Source organism: Alligator mississippiensis, chromosome 4 (genome assembly GCF_030867095.1).
Source record: "Alligator mississippiensis isolate rAllMis1 chromosome 4, rAllMis1, whole genome shotgun sequence".
Taxonomy (NCBI): domain Eukaryota; kingdom Metazoa; phylum Chordata; order Crocodylia; family Alligatoridae; genus Alligator; species Alligator mississippiensis.
The window spans coordinates 97,442,782-97,457,538 of record NC_081827.1 but is presented as its reverse complement, the minus strand read 5'-3'; the positions used below and the strand labels follow the sequence as shown (position 1 = coordinate 97,457,538).

The 14,757-nt window shown below is 50.5% G+C and overlaps 2 protein-coding genes across 5 annotated transcripts in view; one reads left to right on the top strand and one right to left on the bottom strand.

Annotated features, from left to right (window-relative positions):
- Nucleotides 1-3,218: 3,218 nt before the first annotated feature.
- On the top strand, nt 3,219-13,640 carry LOC102573705 (chondroadherin). Of its 3 annotated transcripts, none has more exons than XM_019489644.2 (5): nt 3,219-3,407; nt 5,120-5,265; nt 7,479-7,934; nt 8,301-8,899; nt 11,137-13,640. In XM_019489644.2, exons 2-5 carry the CDS (start codon nt 5,160-5,162, stop codon nt 11,980-11,982), a joined length of 2,007 nt encoding a protein of 668 aa, XP_019345189.1. In that variant the 5' UTR covers nt 3,219-3,407; nt 5,120-5,159; the 3' UTR covers nt 11,983-13,640. The 3 variants fall into 3 exon arrangements, with proteins under 3 accessions (XP_019345189.1, XP_019345190.1, XP_059582342.1); XM_059726359.1 differs by lacking the exon at nt 3,219-3,407 and adding an exon at nt 3,430-4,114; XM_019489645.2 differs by lacking the exon at nt 5,120-5,265 and having other exon boundaries at nt 3,221-3,407.
- A 633-nt stretch (nt 13,641-14,273) lies between these two features.
- RANGAP1 (Ran GTPase activating protein 1) overlaps nt 14,274-14,757 on the bottom strand; it is a 35,736-nt gene continuing 35,252 nt past the window's right edge. For both annotated transcript variants that reach the window (XM_059726360.1, XM_019489595.2), the window contains one exon: nt 14,274-14,452. Coding sequence is in view for 1 of the 2 variants with exons in the window: in XM_019489595.2 (XP_019345140.2) it covers nt 14,416-14,452 (37 nt within the window). In the remaining variant the exon portion in view is untranslated. The remainder of the gene's footprint in view (nt 14,453-14,757) is intronic.

Sequence of the window (14,757 nt, the reverse complement as noted above, 5' to 3'; positions counted from 1 at the left end):
TTAGGAAAGGGTTGGGCCCTGAGCCATATGTAAAAATCCCAGCCATACTATTATTTTAAAGAAGAACACAATCTATAAAGTATGTGCATCTGTCTAATCTCTCTTTACATCTATTCATTATCAAGGTGGGGAGGTAGAATATAAAATCCCCCCTAGCAGAGTTGTAATTGCCAAGATTTCTTGTTGTGCAAAGGCATTGAGGAAACAATGTTCCCATAATCGCAACCCAGAAGCAATGATCTAAAATTGCCTGGTGCATGAAATAAAAAAGTAAAAGGGTAATGTCAGAGGGAGAGGGACAGCACCAGGCAGAGCTGGGGCTCTGCAGCAGCAGTTTGTCTTCCAGAAGCAGTTTGACCCCCCCACAACCGCTGGGCAGGAGGACAAAAGCAATACAAATACAGGCTGCTTGTTTTGGATGCAAACTTTCTCTGCTTGCATCTGCCTGAGCGGGACAGTGCACAGTGGAGAGACAGCTGGAATTTTCCACTCTGCAGAGGCAACGTGTCTTCCCATGCAGGCAGCAAAAGGGGGAGTTGGGGGGTAAGAGATCTCAGTGCAATGAGAATACATGCACAAGATGTTGCTTTTTCTTTCCCCCTCCTGATGCCCAAAGCTGAGGTCTATGAGAAGCTGTGAGGTAGGACATGTCCGTCCCCACCCTTAGGCATAACACTGGCTTCTTTGTGTCCATGGCAGGGCTGGACTAGCACTTGCGGCTGCTGCTGCTGCTCTCTAAATTCAGCTGCTTGTGTTCAATGTTAAGCCTATACAGTACTGCAGGGGCAGATAGGCTGACCCCTTGCCTGTAGTCTCTTAGCAAGGTGGGAAAGGAGCCCTCATTTGGGAGGGAAATCCATTAGGGTCCCTTGTGTGAATGAGGCTTTTGCAGGGTCAGACCCTTTGTTTTTCAAGCGAGATATGATGGATGTCATCATGGCTTTGCAGTGGAGCTGGGCAGGAAGCCTTATGACCACTCTGCAGATTAAAAGCAGTGTTTTGGAGAATTGAGGGCTGGTGGCAAGCAATGAAGGCCTCTTGCTATAGTTCCAGATGGGTGACTTCAAGCTCTGTTCTGGCCTTTTGTTGGAAGCTGTCTCCAAGTGACCCAGCTGCCAATGGGGACCTGGTCATTGGGGCTAAGGAGTCAAAGGCGACCAGATGGGATGCTCCAGGCACATCGCTGCCTTGTGTGCCCTTGATGACAAGAACAAGCATTCTTAACCAGGCCTGTAGTTGTTAGACTTGCTCAGATCTGTTGACTTTTTCACGGATATGCATGACCTTTTGCTTTCTAGTCTCCATGGCTGAGCTGACTGGCTGTCAGTAGAGGCCAAGACTTGCAGCTTTCCTATGTCCGCTCAGAATTTCTTGCAAAAAGACTTGTGCGTGGAGACCGCAACCTAGTTTCAAGGAGGACCCAGATCAAATCAGGTTGCCCCTATTTAACAGTCTCCCTTGATTGTTCCGTGTTGAAACAGTACAAAATGGACAAGCTGGCTGCCTATTCACGGCCCCAAACACACCCTGGGTATCAGGAAGTGAAATTGCACAAGATGGGGACCCAAGTCAATTCCTGATTTTCAACTAATGAAGTGAATTACTGCAGGCAGCAAGAGCGTCCCTGTGGCATCTTCTGTGCATACTCCACCAGGATTGTATACAGATTTAAAAAAAGATGACAGGAGGAAGGAGGTATGTGTTATGTCTTCTACAATGCCAAGCTTGACTCATTCAAACAGGGAGCAAACCAAGCTGGTCAGCTAAACAGATGTCAGATTAGAAAGAATAACCAACGCACTCCCTGAGGTCCACCCCTGTGACACCCAGCTGTGAAACTGCTCGCTGTAGTTTACCCAAATCCTTGTAAGGTGATTGTCTTTCCTCCCAGGTGCTTTAATCTGCACTACCGCTGTTAATAGGGCTGCCACCTGAAAGAGCGTTCTCAGGGATTGGTGTCTACATTGTCAAGATGAATGAGAAAAACATCAGCTGCCCCAGACACCAATGCGCCGCTGCATGAGTTCACATCCAGTTTGACTTCATGTCCTGGCTCAGGTTGTACAGTGCAAGTTGGAAGCTGAGGGGAAAGCTTTGGCTTGCTCAGTGGCCCTAAGACAGCCCAACTCACCTCTAGTGGGGGCATGAGAGGAGACTGGATCTTACCGTTTATGGCAAGCCTCAGCAAACGTGTGTCTTGTGTCTGGCCAGGCTCAGACAAACTCCCAGCAAGAGAGAGCTCCTCACACAACTCCAAGTTTTACTCTATGGACCAAATAGCCCAAACCTGTAGTCCTAGGAGGGATGGGGGGAGACACCCCCCTCAGGAGCTCCAGTTTCTGAGATTGTTGGGGATCGAGGCGTTTTAGGGGTGTGATAGTCAAGGTGCTTGTGCCTCTAGAATACACCTGGCAGCAAGTCCAGAGACAGACGGGGAGGTAGAATGAGCATCTTGCAGAGTCCTGTTGCTGTAATTCTGGACTGCAAATCCCAGAGAACTGGGAGACAGTGGGAAGAGGAAGTAAACGCAGATCCAGAGAGCTGTGTTCTAGCGCCCCTTGCTGCTGGCCTGAGCCACTGCAGGCATGTGGCTGCATTTCCTGAATCAAAGGCAAATGTCTGTTCACTTCTGTTTTAATTCAATCTCAGAGACAGTGCAGAGTTGTAATGTGCCCTTGCTGGGCTGCTCCCCCTAAAGTGCCTTCCATGAACTTTAATTTCTACCCAGGAAAATGTTTACAATCTTTTCTCCAATGCCTGGTGTTTGTGCCCAAAAGCTTGAATTAAAGAATTTTTTTTTGCAAAAATCTTGTTGGTCTAATAAAAGAGATCACCTTTACTGCAAGTCCTGATTGCCTTTTCCCAGTTGTGAGGCACAAAAGGCCTGGGGGATAATGGTGAGACATGCAGCCGAGAAGAGAGGGTGGCTTGGGCAATGAGAACAGATCCTGAGCACACTTCTTGAATCTGGCATTGAACCCAGCTGGAATGGCTTGCACAGCCTGGCCAGCATGATGGCCTGGCCTGGTTCAAGAGCAGGACATTTTTTTCAAGCATGGTTTATTTTCTCTAGCAAGCAAGGCAGCAGGAGAGAGGAGGGCTAGACTGGACATCAGGTGTTTGAAACTTTTTTGTGTCAAATTTTGTGTCTGTCTTTATTTCTTTTTCTGTTGTCCCTACTTTCTCCAGCTCATCTGTATCCTTTTTCACTGCGAACAATTGGAGGAAGCAACTCGCGTCCTGACACTGCTTCCTTCATCTGGGTTGTGGGATACATTTGAGCTGAAAGGGGGAAGAATCACCACAGCAGTGGCTGTGCTGGCTGCAGCACCAGATGGGGCGCTCAGAGAAGAGCTAAAGCATTGGATCAGCACGTACCCCACAACCAGGACAACTTTCAAGACAAGGTAAGGAGAGGAGGTGAAGGTCCAGTGAGAGGTGACCCTTCTGATGTCAGTGCAGGTATGGGAAAGCTCGGTAAAGGCAGGACAGGTGGAAAGGGGAATTACTGCACAACTGGAGCCGCCTGCTGGAAATGGGTTTTGCTTTGGTCGGTGACTGAAGGAAATGGTGAAAATGATCTGCAGATATTTCAAGTGAGTGAAGTTGTTATCAGTTGAAGTAAGGCAGGAACATGAATCCCCAGGTCCCACTGCTGCTGTCAGTCAGCCACAGATGAGCCTGAAGCTTCATAGGAGAAAATACCATCTCTGCCTCAAAGAGCTTGCAGTAACAAGAGGGGAAAGCTGTGAGGAACCAGTAAGCAAGACCCACCTACACCTACAATCTGGGCCTAGTCTTGTGGGTCATGGAGAGTTTCCCATGTAGAGGAGCTGTAGGATAAGACTTCAGCATTGGAGACAAAACAGGAGCACACCAGGTCCACAAGGGAGGGACACTTGATGGGAGAGAGCCATGCTCAACAGAGGTGGAGGCAAGGGAAAGAGGGAGATGACCAGGAAATGGAGAGGGAGACGCCCAGGGTAGAGAGTGCAGAGATGTGTATCTGGATGGGTGAGATCCTAGGGCACAAGAGCCAGGGGGACACGGAGAGCTGGAGGTTTACAACTGGCTGGAAGCAGAAGGAGGACACCCGAGGGCAGCAAATTGACTGGTGAGTGGATGCTTCTCTGCCTTGCATCTGCCTTTTCCAGCTCTCTGGCTGCATGCCCCAGATGGCCTCCTCTTCCAGGGGAGCATCAAGCAGGATCAAGGAGGGAAACATCAGGCTGTGTTTCTTTTCCCCTACTCCCTCACCCATGCCCCAAAGTCTGAGCCAGCGTAGCCCCAGCTCGTCACACACGGACCAGCTCCATGGCTGAGCAGAAGAACCTAACCAGCTGCCTCCTGCCCTGGCGCGCACACTTGTTTGCTTGCTTTGAGCCTGGCTGAACAGGGGCCTCTTCATTAGCGCCACCTCCACCCACCTTCTGTTACTAAGACATCTCCATGTGGCAGAAGAAGCACAGCAGCCAAGTCCTTGGGAGAGGGTGGAGTTACACAGAGGCTATGCAGACTGCAGCAAGAAGGGGACATGCCCCTGCATCAGCTGAGGAGGAGAGCTCTGGCTTCCCCTCTGATACAGCAAAGGGTGGGGGATCAGGTCTCCCCCCGTCCTCCTCTTTACCCAAGGCACCCAAGTGTCCCTGACCTCCCTCTGAGATGCAGGAGGAGCAGCTGCAGTGGTTGTTTCCACTGTTACAAATCACTGCAGTCGTGGCTCTGGAGGCCAAGTGCAGTGAATGTTGTGGGTTGGGTCCATCTCCCAGTGGTGCTGACGGGGTCCAGAACGACTCTTCAGCGTCTGTAGAGTGGCTCCAGATTTCTCTGGAAGCAGGATCTGGCATGGGGGCATTATCAGCCAAATGGAGGAACCTGTTTGTGTTATCTGTGCTGGGGGCCCTACTGCACCAATGTCTATTCAGCTCAGGAAGCAAAGTCCATACATGGAATAAAGCGCTGCTGCCCCCAAGGCAGCAGGGGGGAGAGAATTTCAGAGGGGATGAGGTCTGCAGACATTTTGTTATTTTTTGTTGATTCAACAAAGCCTGTAAGGTGCAGATAGTCAGGTTTTATCAGGGCCTTCATCTTGGCATTTCCTGTGTATTCCCTCTCATAGCGGCCCCTAGATCCAATCCACATGTGTCACAGCTCTTGTGATGATGACTGTCCTACCTGACTGTCCTACCTGCCAGCCCGGCAGACAGTCCACTGGGCTCCGAGAGCTGCTCTGCTACCAGTCATGCCTGCCAGAGAGCAATTCAGGTAGGCATGAGCCAGCTGGCAGTGTGGGGAGCCACCCCCTGCCAGAGGGGCACTGGCTTCATGAGGTCCTTGGGAGCGGTGCGGGGACTCTATTAGCAAACTGAGCAGAGGGTCCCTGGAGAAGTTATGCTGAAGCAAGATGGAGCCATTTTACAACAGCCACTTTCCTGACCACAGCCATCCATTAAACAAGAGAAGATTGTATTGGGAGGGGAGAGCAGGACACCAGGTCTTAATTTCCTGCTAGCCAGATTGCCAAGTCAGTGTTTTCCAAGGGGCCCATTTTGTCACGAGTGAACAAAAGGAGGAAGCCCAGGCCCTCAGCCATTCCTGTCCCTTCCATCTGCTTCAGGCTAAACAACTCAACCTCCATTCAGGAGCTTGTGGGGGAGAGTGACCTATTGGCAGAAGGAGACGAGGGTACGAGAGACTGCGGCGACGGGTCAGGAATGCAACAGGAAGGAAGGAAACTGGAGTAGGCAGGGAGATGGCCCAGGCTGGGTCTTCTGCTAGCGTAAAGTCATGAAGAACGGTTGATTTATAGCAGCTGAGGGGGGATCCAGTGCAGGGGACGAGGGGATTCAAGAAACAGAGGCAGAGGGCTAGAAGAGGCAGGCTGAACCGGACAGAACAAGAAAATAAAATGAGAGAAAAGTGAAGGAAAAGCTACCCCACCCACTGGCCAGTCTGGTTTACTGCAAACCTTTTTCTCCTAGTTATATCACGTTGCACTGGCAGGATGGAGTGTATTGGTCTGAACTGTTACGAATCAATTGCTCAAGGTTTGGTGAATATTCAAGCCCCTTTTAAACCCCAGAAGCCTTTCCATATTAGCAATGAAAAGACTTTTGCTTTAGCAGAGGTGTGGAGCACTCAGTATGGGTCCCTGGCTGGCCTCAGCAGTGCTCTAAGCCTGCGAGAGCAGCATGAAACGTCAGTCTCCTTCCTGATGAGGCAGCATCTCACTGGAGGCCTCAGGGAGACTGACTGGACCTTCCTTGTGCTGGGGTAGTAATTAATTCAGGTACCAGCCCTGCTCTGGAAAAAGAAGAGTAGCAATCAAGCCTACACCTGCCACATGCCAGAGAGGCTAAGGGACCAGATGTCATCCAATATGTTTAAGACCAAGCTTCGGCAGCTCTGGACATGGAGCAATACAGGTGTCATTAGCCTGTGGCATTTGAGACATCTGGTACTGGCTACTGTTGGGAGTAGGCTATTGGACTGGACAGGCTGATATGATCTGCTTATTGCAATTCCTTCCACACTTCCACGTGCACCTTGTACTAGCCAGCCTTCATCTGGTCTGGGGACTTTGTCCTCTTCTAGCTCTCAATGAGCTAAACTAGTTGATGATGGGAGGGGAAGCCAGGGCAGGCCAGTGACATATGCTGAAGGCAGCTCCAGGATCAGACCAGGGGAAAATACAAAATGACAATAATGTTCCTGTAATGCAGCCAAAACAACAGTCCAAAGGGCGCAAGATGACAAACCTGGACATGTGTTGCAAGGTTGCGAATGCAAAAGGGTGAAAATTGATCAGGCAGCTCCCAAGACTGACTTGGTTTGGAGGCCAGAGGGCAGGGTGTCAACTGCCCTGACTTCCAAGGAGGTGTGCTGAGCAGTAGACCCCAGAGCAAGCTCCTTGGCTGCTACAATTCCCATTTTAGCAAAGGGAACGTGACCATCCCTGAGCCTACCCCTTCCACTGGGAAACTCCCCACATCCAGAACCTAGCTGGGGGAGCCCCAGGATCCACCCTGCCTAGCACTAGCCTGAAAACGCTACCTACCTGTGCCATCAACTTAGCTTGAGGAACCCTATGAGGTCCAACCATAAACACAGCCTGAGACTTTCCCATTCTCTAACACTGACCTGAGCCCTAGCCTGAAACCCAACTCAGGCCAGGGGGGCTTCAGCTGCTCCAAACCTAGCCATAGGCAGGAGATCCCTAGCAGTCTGACCACAAGAACCAGTTTGGAGAGACCCCCAAACCTAGCTGGAAGATCCCTAGCAGCTGCAACCCCCTCACTGTAGAAAGGAGAATCTAACCAGTGCTGAGCTTAGCAATGGGTGATACATATGTGTTCTGGGCAGAGTCCTGAACAATATAATGAGGCTGGGATGGGGAGACAATCATGGTGGGCCTTTGCTATTCACAAGTCTTTCTACAACATGCATCCAGCTATTTCACTGCCTGCTTTATACAACAGGCAAGGGCACCATGTCGGGGCTCTGGATCACAGTCTTCACTCTGCCACTGCTGTGGACTCCGATCACAGCCATTGCGCCCTCCCCAGATGACACTCTGTGCCCTGTGAATTGCTCCTGCTCCTGGTTGCAGCGGTTGGTCTGGTGTGCCAATGCCAGCCTCTCAGCTTTCCCCATTGGCGTTGCCAATACCACGGTGGAGCTTGACCTGCAGCACAACAGTTTCAGTATCTTGTCAGCAGGCTTCTTCCCGGATCTTCCTGAAATCACCAGCCTTTACCTGGGCAGCAGTCACATCCTCCAGGTGGCATCAGGGGCTTTTAAGGGTGTCAGGAACCTGTACCACCTTCACCTGGACAACAACCTCCTTGAGCAGCTCCCACAGGATGTCTTTGTGAACATGACAAACCTGAGCTTCCTCCACCTGCAGCACAACCAGATCACCTACCTCCCACCAGGTATCTCCAGATGGAGCGGTCACCAGCATCAGTAAGGGTTGGCTACAGGAAGAATGAGAATGACTAGCCCTGCATCTCTTACCCTCTCATCCCTGGTCCAAACATTGGGTCTCCAAGAGCCCCAATGCTTCTGAATAGATAGGGCTGCCACCAGGCCTCCTGCACGTACATGATACAGGGCATCCTAACCAGGAAAAATGAGAGAGGGGAACTCAGGGCTGAGGGAGACCAAGGGGCATCCTGATCACAGATTGTTTGAACACAGAATAGTTTGGGATAGGATTTCAGCTGGAGCAGCACCCCCACCCCACTCCTTTTTCTCACCGTCTCTCTCTCTCTCTCTCTCTCTCTCTCTCTCTCTCTCAGGAGTGTTCTCCTCCTTGAAGCAGCTCAGTGTCCTGGACCTGAGCAACAACCTACTAGTAGAGCTCTCTGACCAAGCCCTTGGTGGTCTCTCACAGCTCCGTCGGCTCTACCTAACTGCTAACCATATCTCCAATGTGTCAGTCCGCACCCTCCCACGCAGCCTGCGGACACTCAGCCTTGACCAGAACCAGCTGGAGAGTGTGCCCACAGTCATCCGCACCTCCGTCACACTTTCCACGCTGCAGCTGAGCGGGAACCCCATCCGAAAGCTGACATCGCTCTCCTTTGGGAAGCGGCTCCGCTCGCTGAACCAGCTGTTCCTAGACAGCCTCTCCCTGGAGAAGATCACTGCGCTGGCCTTCGCCAGGCTGCACAGGCTGGAGGTCCTGAGCCTGAGAAACAACAGCCTGGAGTCGCTCCCGTCTCTGGCCTCCATGAGGTCTCTCTCCACTCTGTATCTGACTGAGAACAAGTGGTGCTGTGACTGCAGCTTGATCTGGCTTCGGACCTGGCAGAAGAAGGTGACCCAACAGGATCGCAGCCCTGTCGAATGCAGCTCTCCGAGGGCACTGCAGGGACAGCTCCTTGTGGATATAGAAGTAAGTACTTGGTGTTCACAGGCTGGCCAGTCTTTGGCCTTCAAGCCAAGTTTTTCCTCTCTTTCACTTCAAGAGCTGGTGCCGGTGGGAAGAGGGCTATTTTTCAAGGCAACAATACTTTAAATTGGAGGAGACAGATGTAACAAATATTTTGCAGGCTGGACAGCATATGGTGGGGATCCTATGGGCTGATAGCTTCCACTTCCTGAATATTGACCCTCTACCATCTATGCCCCAGTCCCTGAAAAGCTTTAATTTGGCCTTTTGGTTTCTACTAGCCCATTCCCCAGGAATGAAGAAGATCTTTCCAGGTTTGAGCTTTATTCTTTGTGAGTCAGCTGCTAGGGGGACAGTCTACCCCACAGTCTGCATAAATGTAAAGCTTTTAGAGAATATAATGCACATTAACCTTTGTACAAAGCATGGGGAGGGAGCAGTAAGGAAAGAAGGGCCATGGGGTATTAAGAATGGTTGGGCATAATCTTTCAGAGTTTGGAGGCAGTAAGTGTATTGCAGGTCAGGAGGATGCCTTCATGGCAGGTTTGGCAGCTGGTGAGGAGGAATGAAAGAGGTAGCAGCCTACTATTTTCTGTGTTTCTGGCTCAGTTTCCTTCCTTTCTCCTTCTGCTCTTTTCCACTTCCCTTCCTAACTCTTGTAAGGAACAGCTCTTTGTTGGGTTGGGGTGCGGGTGAAGAGGTTAAAGGTCATTCTCCATTTTGGGAGGTCATTCTCCATTTCGGAAGGTCCTGGATTCTAGTGCCCTGGTCAGAGAATGGCAGGCTGTGGTTTATGGCAGGCTCGATACTGTGAAGTTTTGAAGGCGCTACCACGTAGGCTCAGGGCATGAACAGGTCATGTTCTGTGCCCAGTGCAGCTATGCTACCAAAATCCCTCGTGTTGATGTAGCTAGCTGAGCTTGGAGGGCTAGCAAGCTCATTGAGCACCCTGGGCGTGGGGGAGGCCTGGGGGTATGCCCACTTCTGTAGATGGATGGGAGGGTAGGAGGGGCAGGAGTGGGTAAAGGAAGGACTTATCTTCCCAGGCTACTGCTGCTGCCCAAACCCCACCCCTGGGGAGGGGTGGGGGGGGACCAAATCTAGCACCCCCCTCCTAGTTGGGGCCTGGGGTTCATTGCCTGCTTGCCCTGCCCTAATTATGCCACTGACTGAACTTGTGTCTATTCAGAGGTGTGGGGTAAGTTCATCATCCCCAAAACCCCTTCTTCTTCCATATGACATCTCCACTAGGGGCTCCTGCAACACAGCTAAGCCAGTAGAGCCGTAGTGCCGTTGTTAAATAAAAGCTCATGTAGGCAGTGTCCAAGACGGCCCAGATCTTCCCCTTCTGTTGCCCACTTCCCACATCTTCCACCTCCGTTCCTTCTCTCGCATTCACTCTAGGCATCTTTTCTCCCCTTCCTTTAGCTCCCTCTAAGGTCTGTTTGGTCTCTTTCACTTGCAGTGCAAAGGAGATGGGCTCTGGGCAGCGTTGCAGTCTGTCCATGTGGGCCAGGAGCCAGCTGCGTATGGAAGGGGTAGGACTCAGCTGCATGTAGCTGGGCCAGCAGCGAACCTGTGCCTGAGCAGAGACAGGTGGGAGGGCTCAGAGAGAGGCCTCAAGCTCAGTGGGAAGAGCAGACCTCTGGTGTATGACCAACTCAGTGGGAAGCTGAGCCAGATACATTCAGCCATGATCCAGCAGAGCTAGTCAGACTGCCCCTGCCAGTTTGACCAGCTCAGCTAGCAGGTTGTTCCCTCAGGGGACCAGTGGATGCAGAAGGGATAGTTTATAAAAATAGGTCGCAAAACACTTGCTTTTCTAAAGCAGGTCAGGGCTCAACCCTGGAGATGGAGTCATTCTTAAATAAGGGACATGTAGTCGCCCTAATGTTCTTGCAAACAACAGAGCTAAAGCCAGTTTTCATAAGAGGAACTGGCCTAATAGCCAGAGATGATGCCAACTGGAGTATAATTCTACTATCTCACCAGCACCACTCTCCCCCTCCATTTTAATTGGATCAGATATTCTTCACTTCCTGTCCTAAACTCCTACCCGCCCCCCAAAGTCACCTCCCACTTGTCTGGTGCTGTGATCCAGAGCAACTAGGCTGTTCCATACTTGTCAGTAAAGGATCTCTCTCTGCCCATACTGTCAGGAAGATAGTGCTGCTTGAAGGCAGCATTGATATAGGAGAGGAAATGATTTCTCATCTGGGTTTCTTTTCCTCCCTTTCTAGCTACAGAAACTGACTTGCCCGCCTTTTGGCACAGACTCCACCACTGTGAACCCAGCCAAGAAGAATAATACACCCATAGCCACTGTGCCATCTCTTCCACAGGCTGCCACCACACTTACCACCACCACCTCTACAGCCCTTCTTACCACCAGGGCGCCCCCCACCACTACAACACACTTAGCTACCTCCCAGAACCACCCGTTGGGGAGATGGGACCCATGCCTGGCCAGTGTCATCACCAGTGTCAGCATCAGGCCAAAGAGTGATACTTCTCTAGTAGTCACTTGGTCCTTTGCTGGTGACCATGACCAGTTTGAGGTGCGATACAAGGGCAGGGATGAGCAGGTGCTGCGAGTGATAGGTGACATGCCTGAGGTGGAGCTCCATGGTCTCCTTGCAGGGACTGAGTACAGAGTTTGTGTCATCCCCCAGAATGAGCATCTCTTGGAGTGCTTGGCCCCTGCTCCCCAGCAGTGCGCAGCAGGGCACACCACAGGCCATCTGCAACCCATCCATGCCCCACTTGGACACAGCCACTCTGCAGTGGGCATTGGGGTCGCTGTCACTCTTCTAGTACTGGTGGTGCTAGCAGTGGCCATTATTTACAGACTACGGGCCCGGCCAATCCAATTCCAGCGCCACTATGATGAAGATGAGTCATTCCCGCATCGCAGCAGCAACATTGGCCAAGCCAAGGTGACCATGGGCCCAGTTTATGAGAACATGGAGGATGATGACCAGCATGTTTACATGACAGCTACCAGCCAGTGGCCAGAGGAGAAAGTAGACTGCACCCTGGCGACCCCACCCTGGCTCACCCCCACCCCCACGTACGTGACTCTCTGATTCCAAAGCTGCTCTGTAAGATGCAATGGCTGAGCAGGAATAAAACCATCAGGCCACCCAGCCACCCCAGGGACAAACCCCTGTTGGAACCCAAGGCATGAATTGAGCTGCTTGTAGCCAACCCTTACAACTGATGCAATAAAGTCAGTCAGATCCTTAGACACTGATATAAAATAGGCCCAATACCATAGGCTTGTCTTCTCTCCCGTGCAGGATTGTGCTGTACAGCATAGGTGCCTTACAGTGCAGTTTCTACCACCCTGCTGTAGAAAGGCTTGTGCAGAACTTCATGCCCCACATGCTATTTGGAAACTGGTGAAAAGGTGTCCCAATCTCTGTTCAGGTATCTAGGTCACTCACAAAGCAACATATCTTCCTGCAACTAGATTTCACAGCTAGTGATAACCAACAACCATGGTGCTCAACCTTCTAGCCCTGCAGGCCAGATGAGGATCATGGGGCTGATCCACAGCTGGATCTTGCAGTTGGGGTCAATACAGCAGCTAGATCCAGCAAGGGGGGGGTCTGTCTACAGGTACAGTCTGGTATGCTGGCCTGACTCCATACAGCACAACCAGATGTGGTGTGTGATCTGGCCCATAGCACTCCCTCAGGTCTGGAAATTTGGCAGCATGGGAGTGCCAGCAAAAGTACAATAATTGCTGTGGCTCGGAAGCTGCAGCAATTAATTACCATTGCTGCCCTGCCACCAAATTCCCAGGCCTGTAGAGACCCCCAGGGACTGGATAATACAGCCCTGCAGAGCAGAGGTTGAACACCACTGGTCTAGAATCCCATCCCTGACTGATTTACGCCAGACACTCAAACTGCCAGTAGCTGAGAGGGGTTGTTCTTCATATAGCTGTAGCCAGACTGAAAAATCTTATGAGCATGATGAGATTCTCTCTCTCTCTCTCTCTAATTTGGCACTTCCTTAGTGCGGTGAAAAAGGTGCAAATGAGGAAAAAGAAAAAAAAAAAGTCTGCCAAGGTAAGAAAAAGTTAACCAACCAAAAGGGACAGAGATTCTCTTGGTGGAGTAAAGATCAAGTCTAATTTGACTCAAACCAGAGCTGCTGATCCTAAGTCATATCAAAGTTGGTTGATGCCTCAGAATGCGGAGATCACTCTCCTTTTTGCCACCTTCAATGCAGCAGTTCAGTGCCTACATTTTTCTGGGATGTGGAAGACCCTGGATCAATGCTTTCATCTTCCCTTTTCTGCCAAAAATCTTGGGAACAGCTGCAATAAATTTGTAATAAAATTACTATTGCTGGATAGCCTGGAACACAAACACAATAAAGCAGCAATGGGAAAGTGTTGTCTTATGAATCCATTAAAGCATTTCAACCAGTAGGTGTAAATAACAAAAGGCGGTAAAAAACCCCAGCTTTGCCACTGAAGTTTCAGTAGATGTAGTGGGTAGGAACACTCTTCTGGCAATAAAAGCAGAGAAGAGATTTGCTTAGTAATGACTAGAAGGGCCAGGGCTAAACAATGAGGAAAGCAAACATCACCTTTGTTTATAGTAGCCATACCCTTCCCTTTTTACTGCAAAATTAAATAATAATTTGTGCACTGATCTACAAAGATTGTTGTGTATCATGCTACCCACCCCCACTCCCAGCCTCCCTGCTGGACCAATAAAGCTTTTAAAAATCAATTAAATAGAAATGCATTCTTCCTTGTTGGCACCAGGTGAACTGGTTCAATGGAGTAAGGAAGTTAACCCAATGGGTTGCATCCAGGCAAGCATGAAAGTGCGGTATGTGGTGCTGTAGACCCATCTGTGGCGCTACACACCACACATGAAGGCGTTTCCAGTGCTGCTACCTTGCAGCATGGTGGGGGGATTTGACCTCAGAAGATCCCAGGATCAAAAGAACCCAAGCAAAAAAAAAAAGGCAGGGTGGCACATACAGGGGCAGCACACACCACACAAAACCAGAGCCTGGCTGCAGAAGTGCCATGGCTGCAGCTCCCCGATGTCCCCTGGTAACGCTGTTGGAGCAGTAGTTGCTGGCCCCAGTCTCCCCTACCCCACCCAGGGTAACCTGCCATGTCCCAGAGCACATGTGGCACAGGCATTGCCCAGGGACAAGCAGCAGTGGCACAAGGTGTGCTACTTGTCTCCAGGGAAACAAATGCCTATGCTCATCTAGATGCAGCTATGATGGGTAAAGACAACTATTCCAGGACACCAGTTTGACTCCACACACAGTAGGCATCTGTAAGACTGGTATAGCATGCAGGGACATTAGTATACATCATGAAAATATCAACTGCAAGAAATCCACACACAGCCTGCATGGTTTATTTTGAGCTGTTGTGCTCCAGCTGCTTACTTACAGAATTGATGACATTGCACACAAATGTGATGGCCCAACCCAGGTTTCTGTCACATACTTGATGAGAGGATCTGTTCCCTTGTGTGCTAAGGTATAGCACTGCAGTGCTTCCTACATCCATAGCTAGAAAAAAAAAAAAAAAAGAATATCTGTACCCAAGACAACTAGCAAGGACATGCAAATTCAGGGACAGAAGATACTCTCCTCTCTTCTGAGCAACAGCCCCTGTCCTCCAGCCCAAGAGTCCAAAGGTGAAGGCCAACTGGGAGTACTGGTATGTGTAGACACCACCTCCTCAAGCTTGGTGGTTAGGGTTTAACTATGAAACTTTGACCCTTCAGTAGGTGGGAAGCTCCTGAAGAAGTTGGGGTACAAGGACAAAGTTGGCACGGGTACAATCGTCCCCTGTGAATTGGGCAGTTTAAGCT

Coding starts and splice junctions, on each gene's coding strand:
- LOC102573705 (XM_019489644.2), top strand. CDS start 5,160: ATGATGACTGTCCTACCTGACTGTCCTACCTGCCAGCCCGGCAGACAG. Junction 5,266..7,478: donor CCTGCCAGAGAGCAATTCAG/GTAGGCATGAGC, acceptor TTTATACAACAG/GCAAGGGCACCATGTCGGGG. Junction 8,900..11,136: donor AGCTCCTTGTGGATATAGAA/GTAAGTACTTGG, acceptor CTCCCTTTCTAG/CTACAGAAACTGACTTGCCC.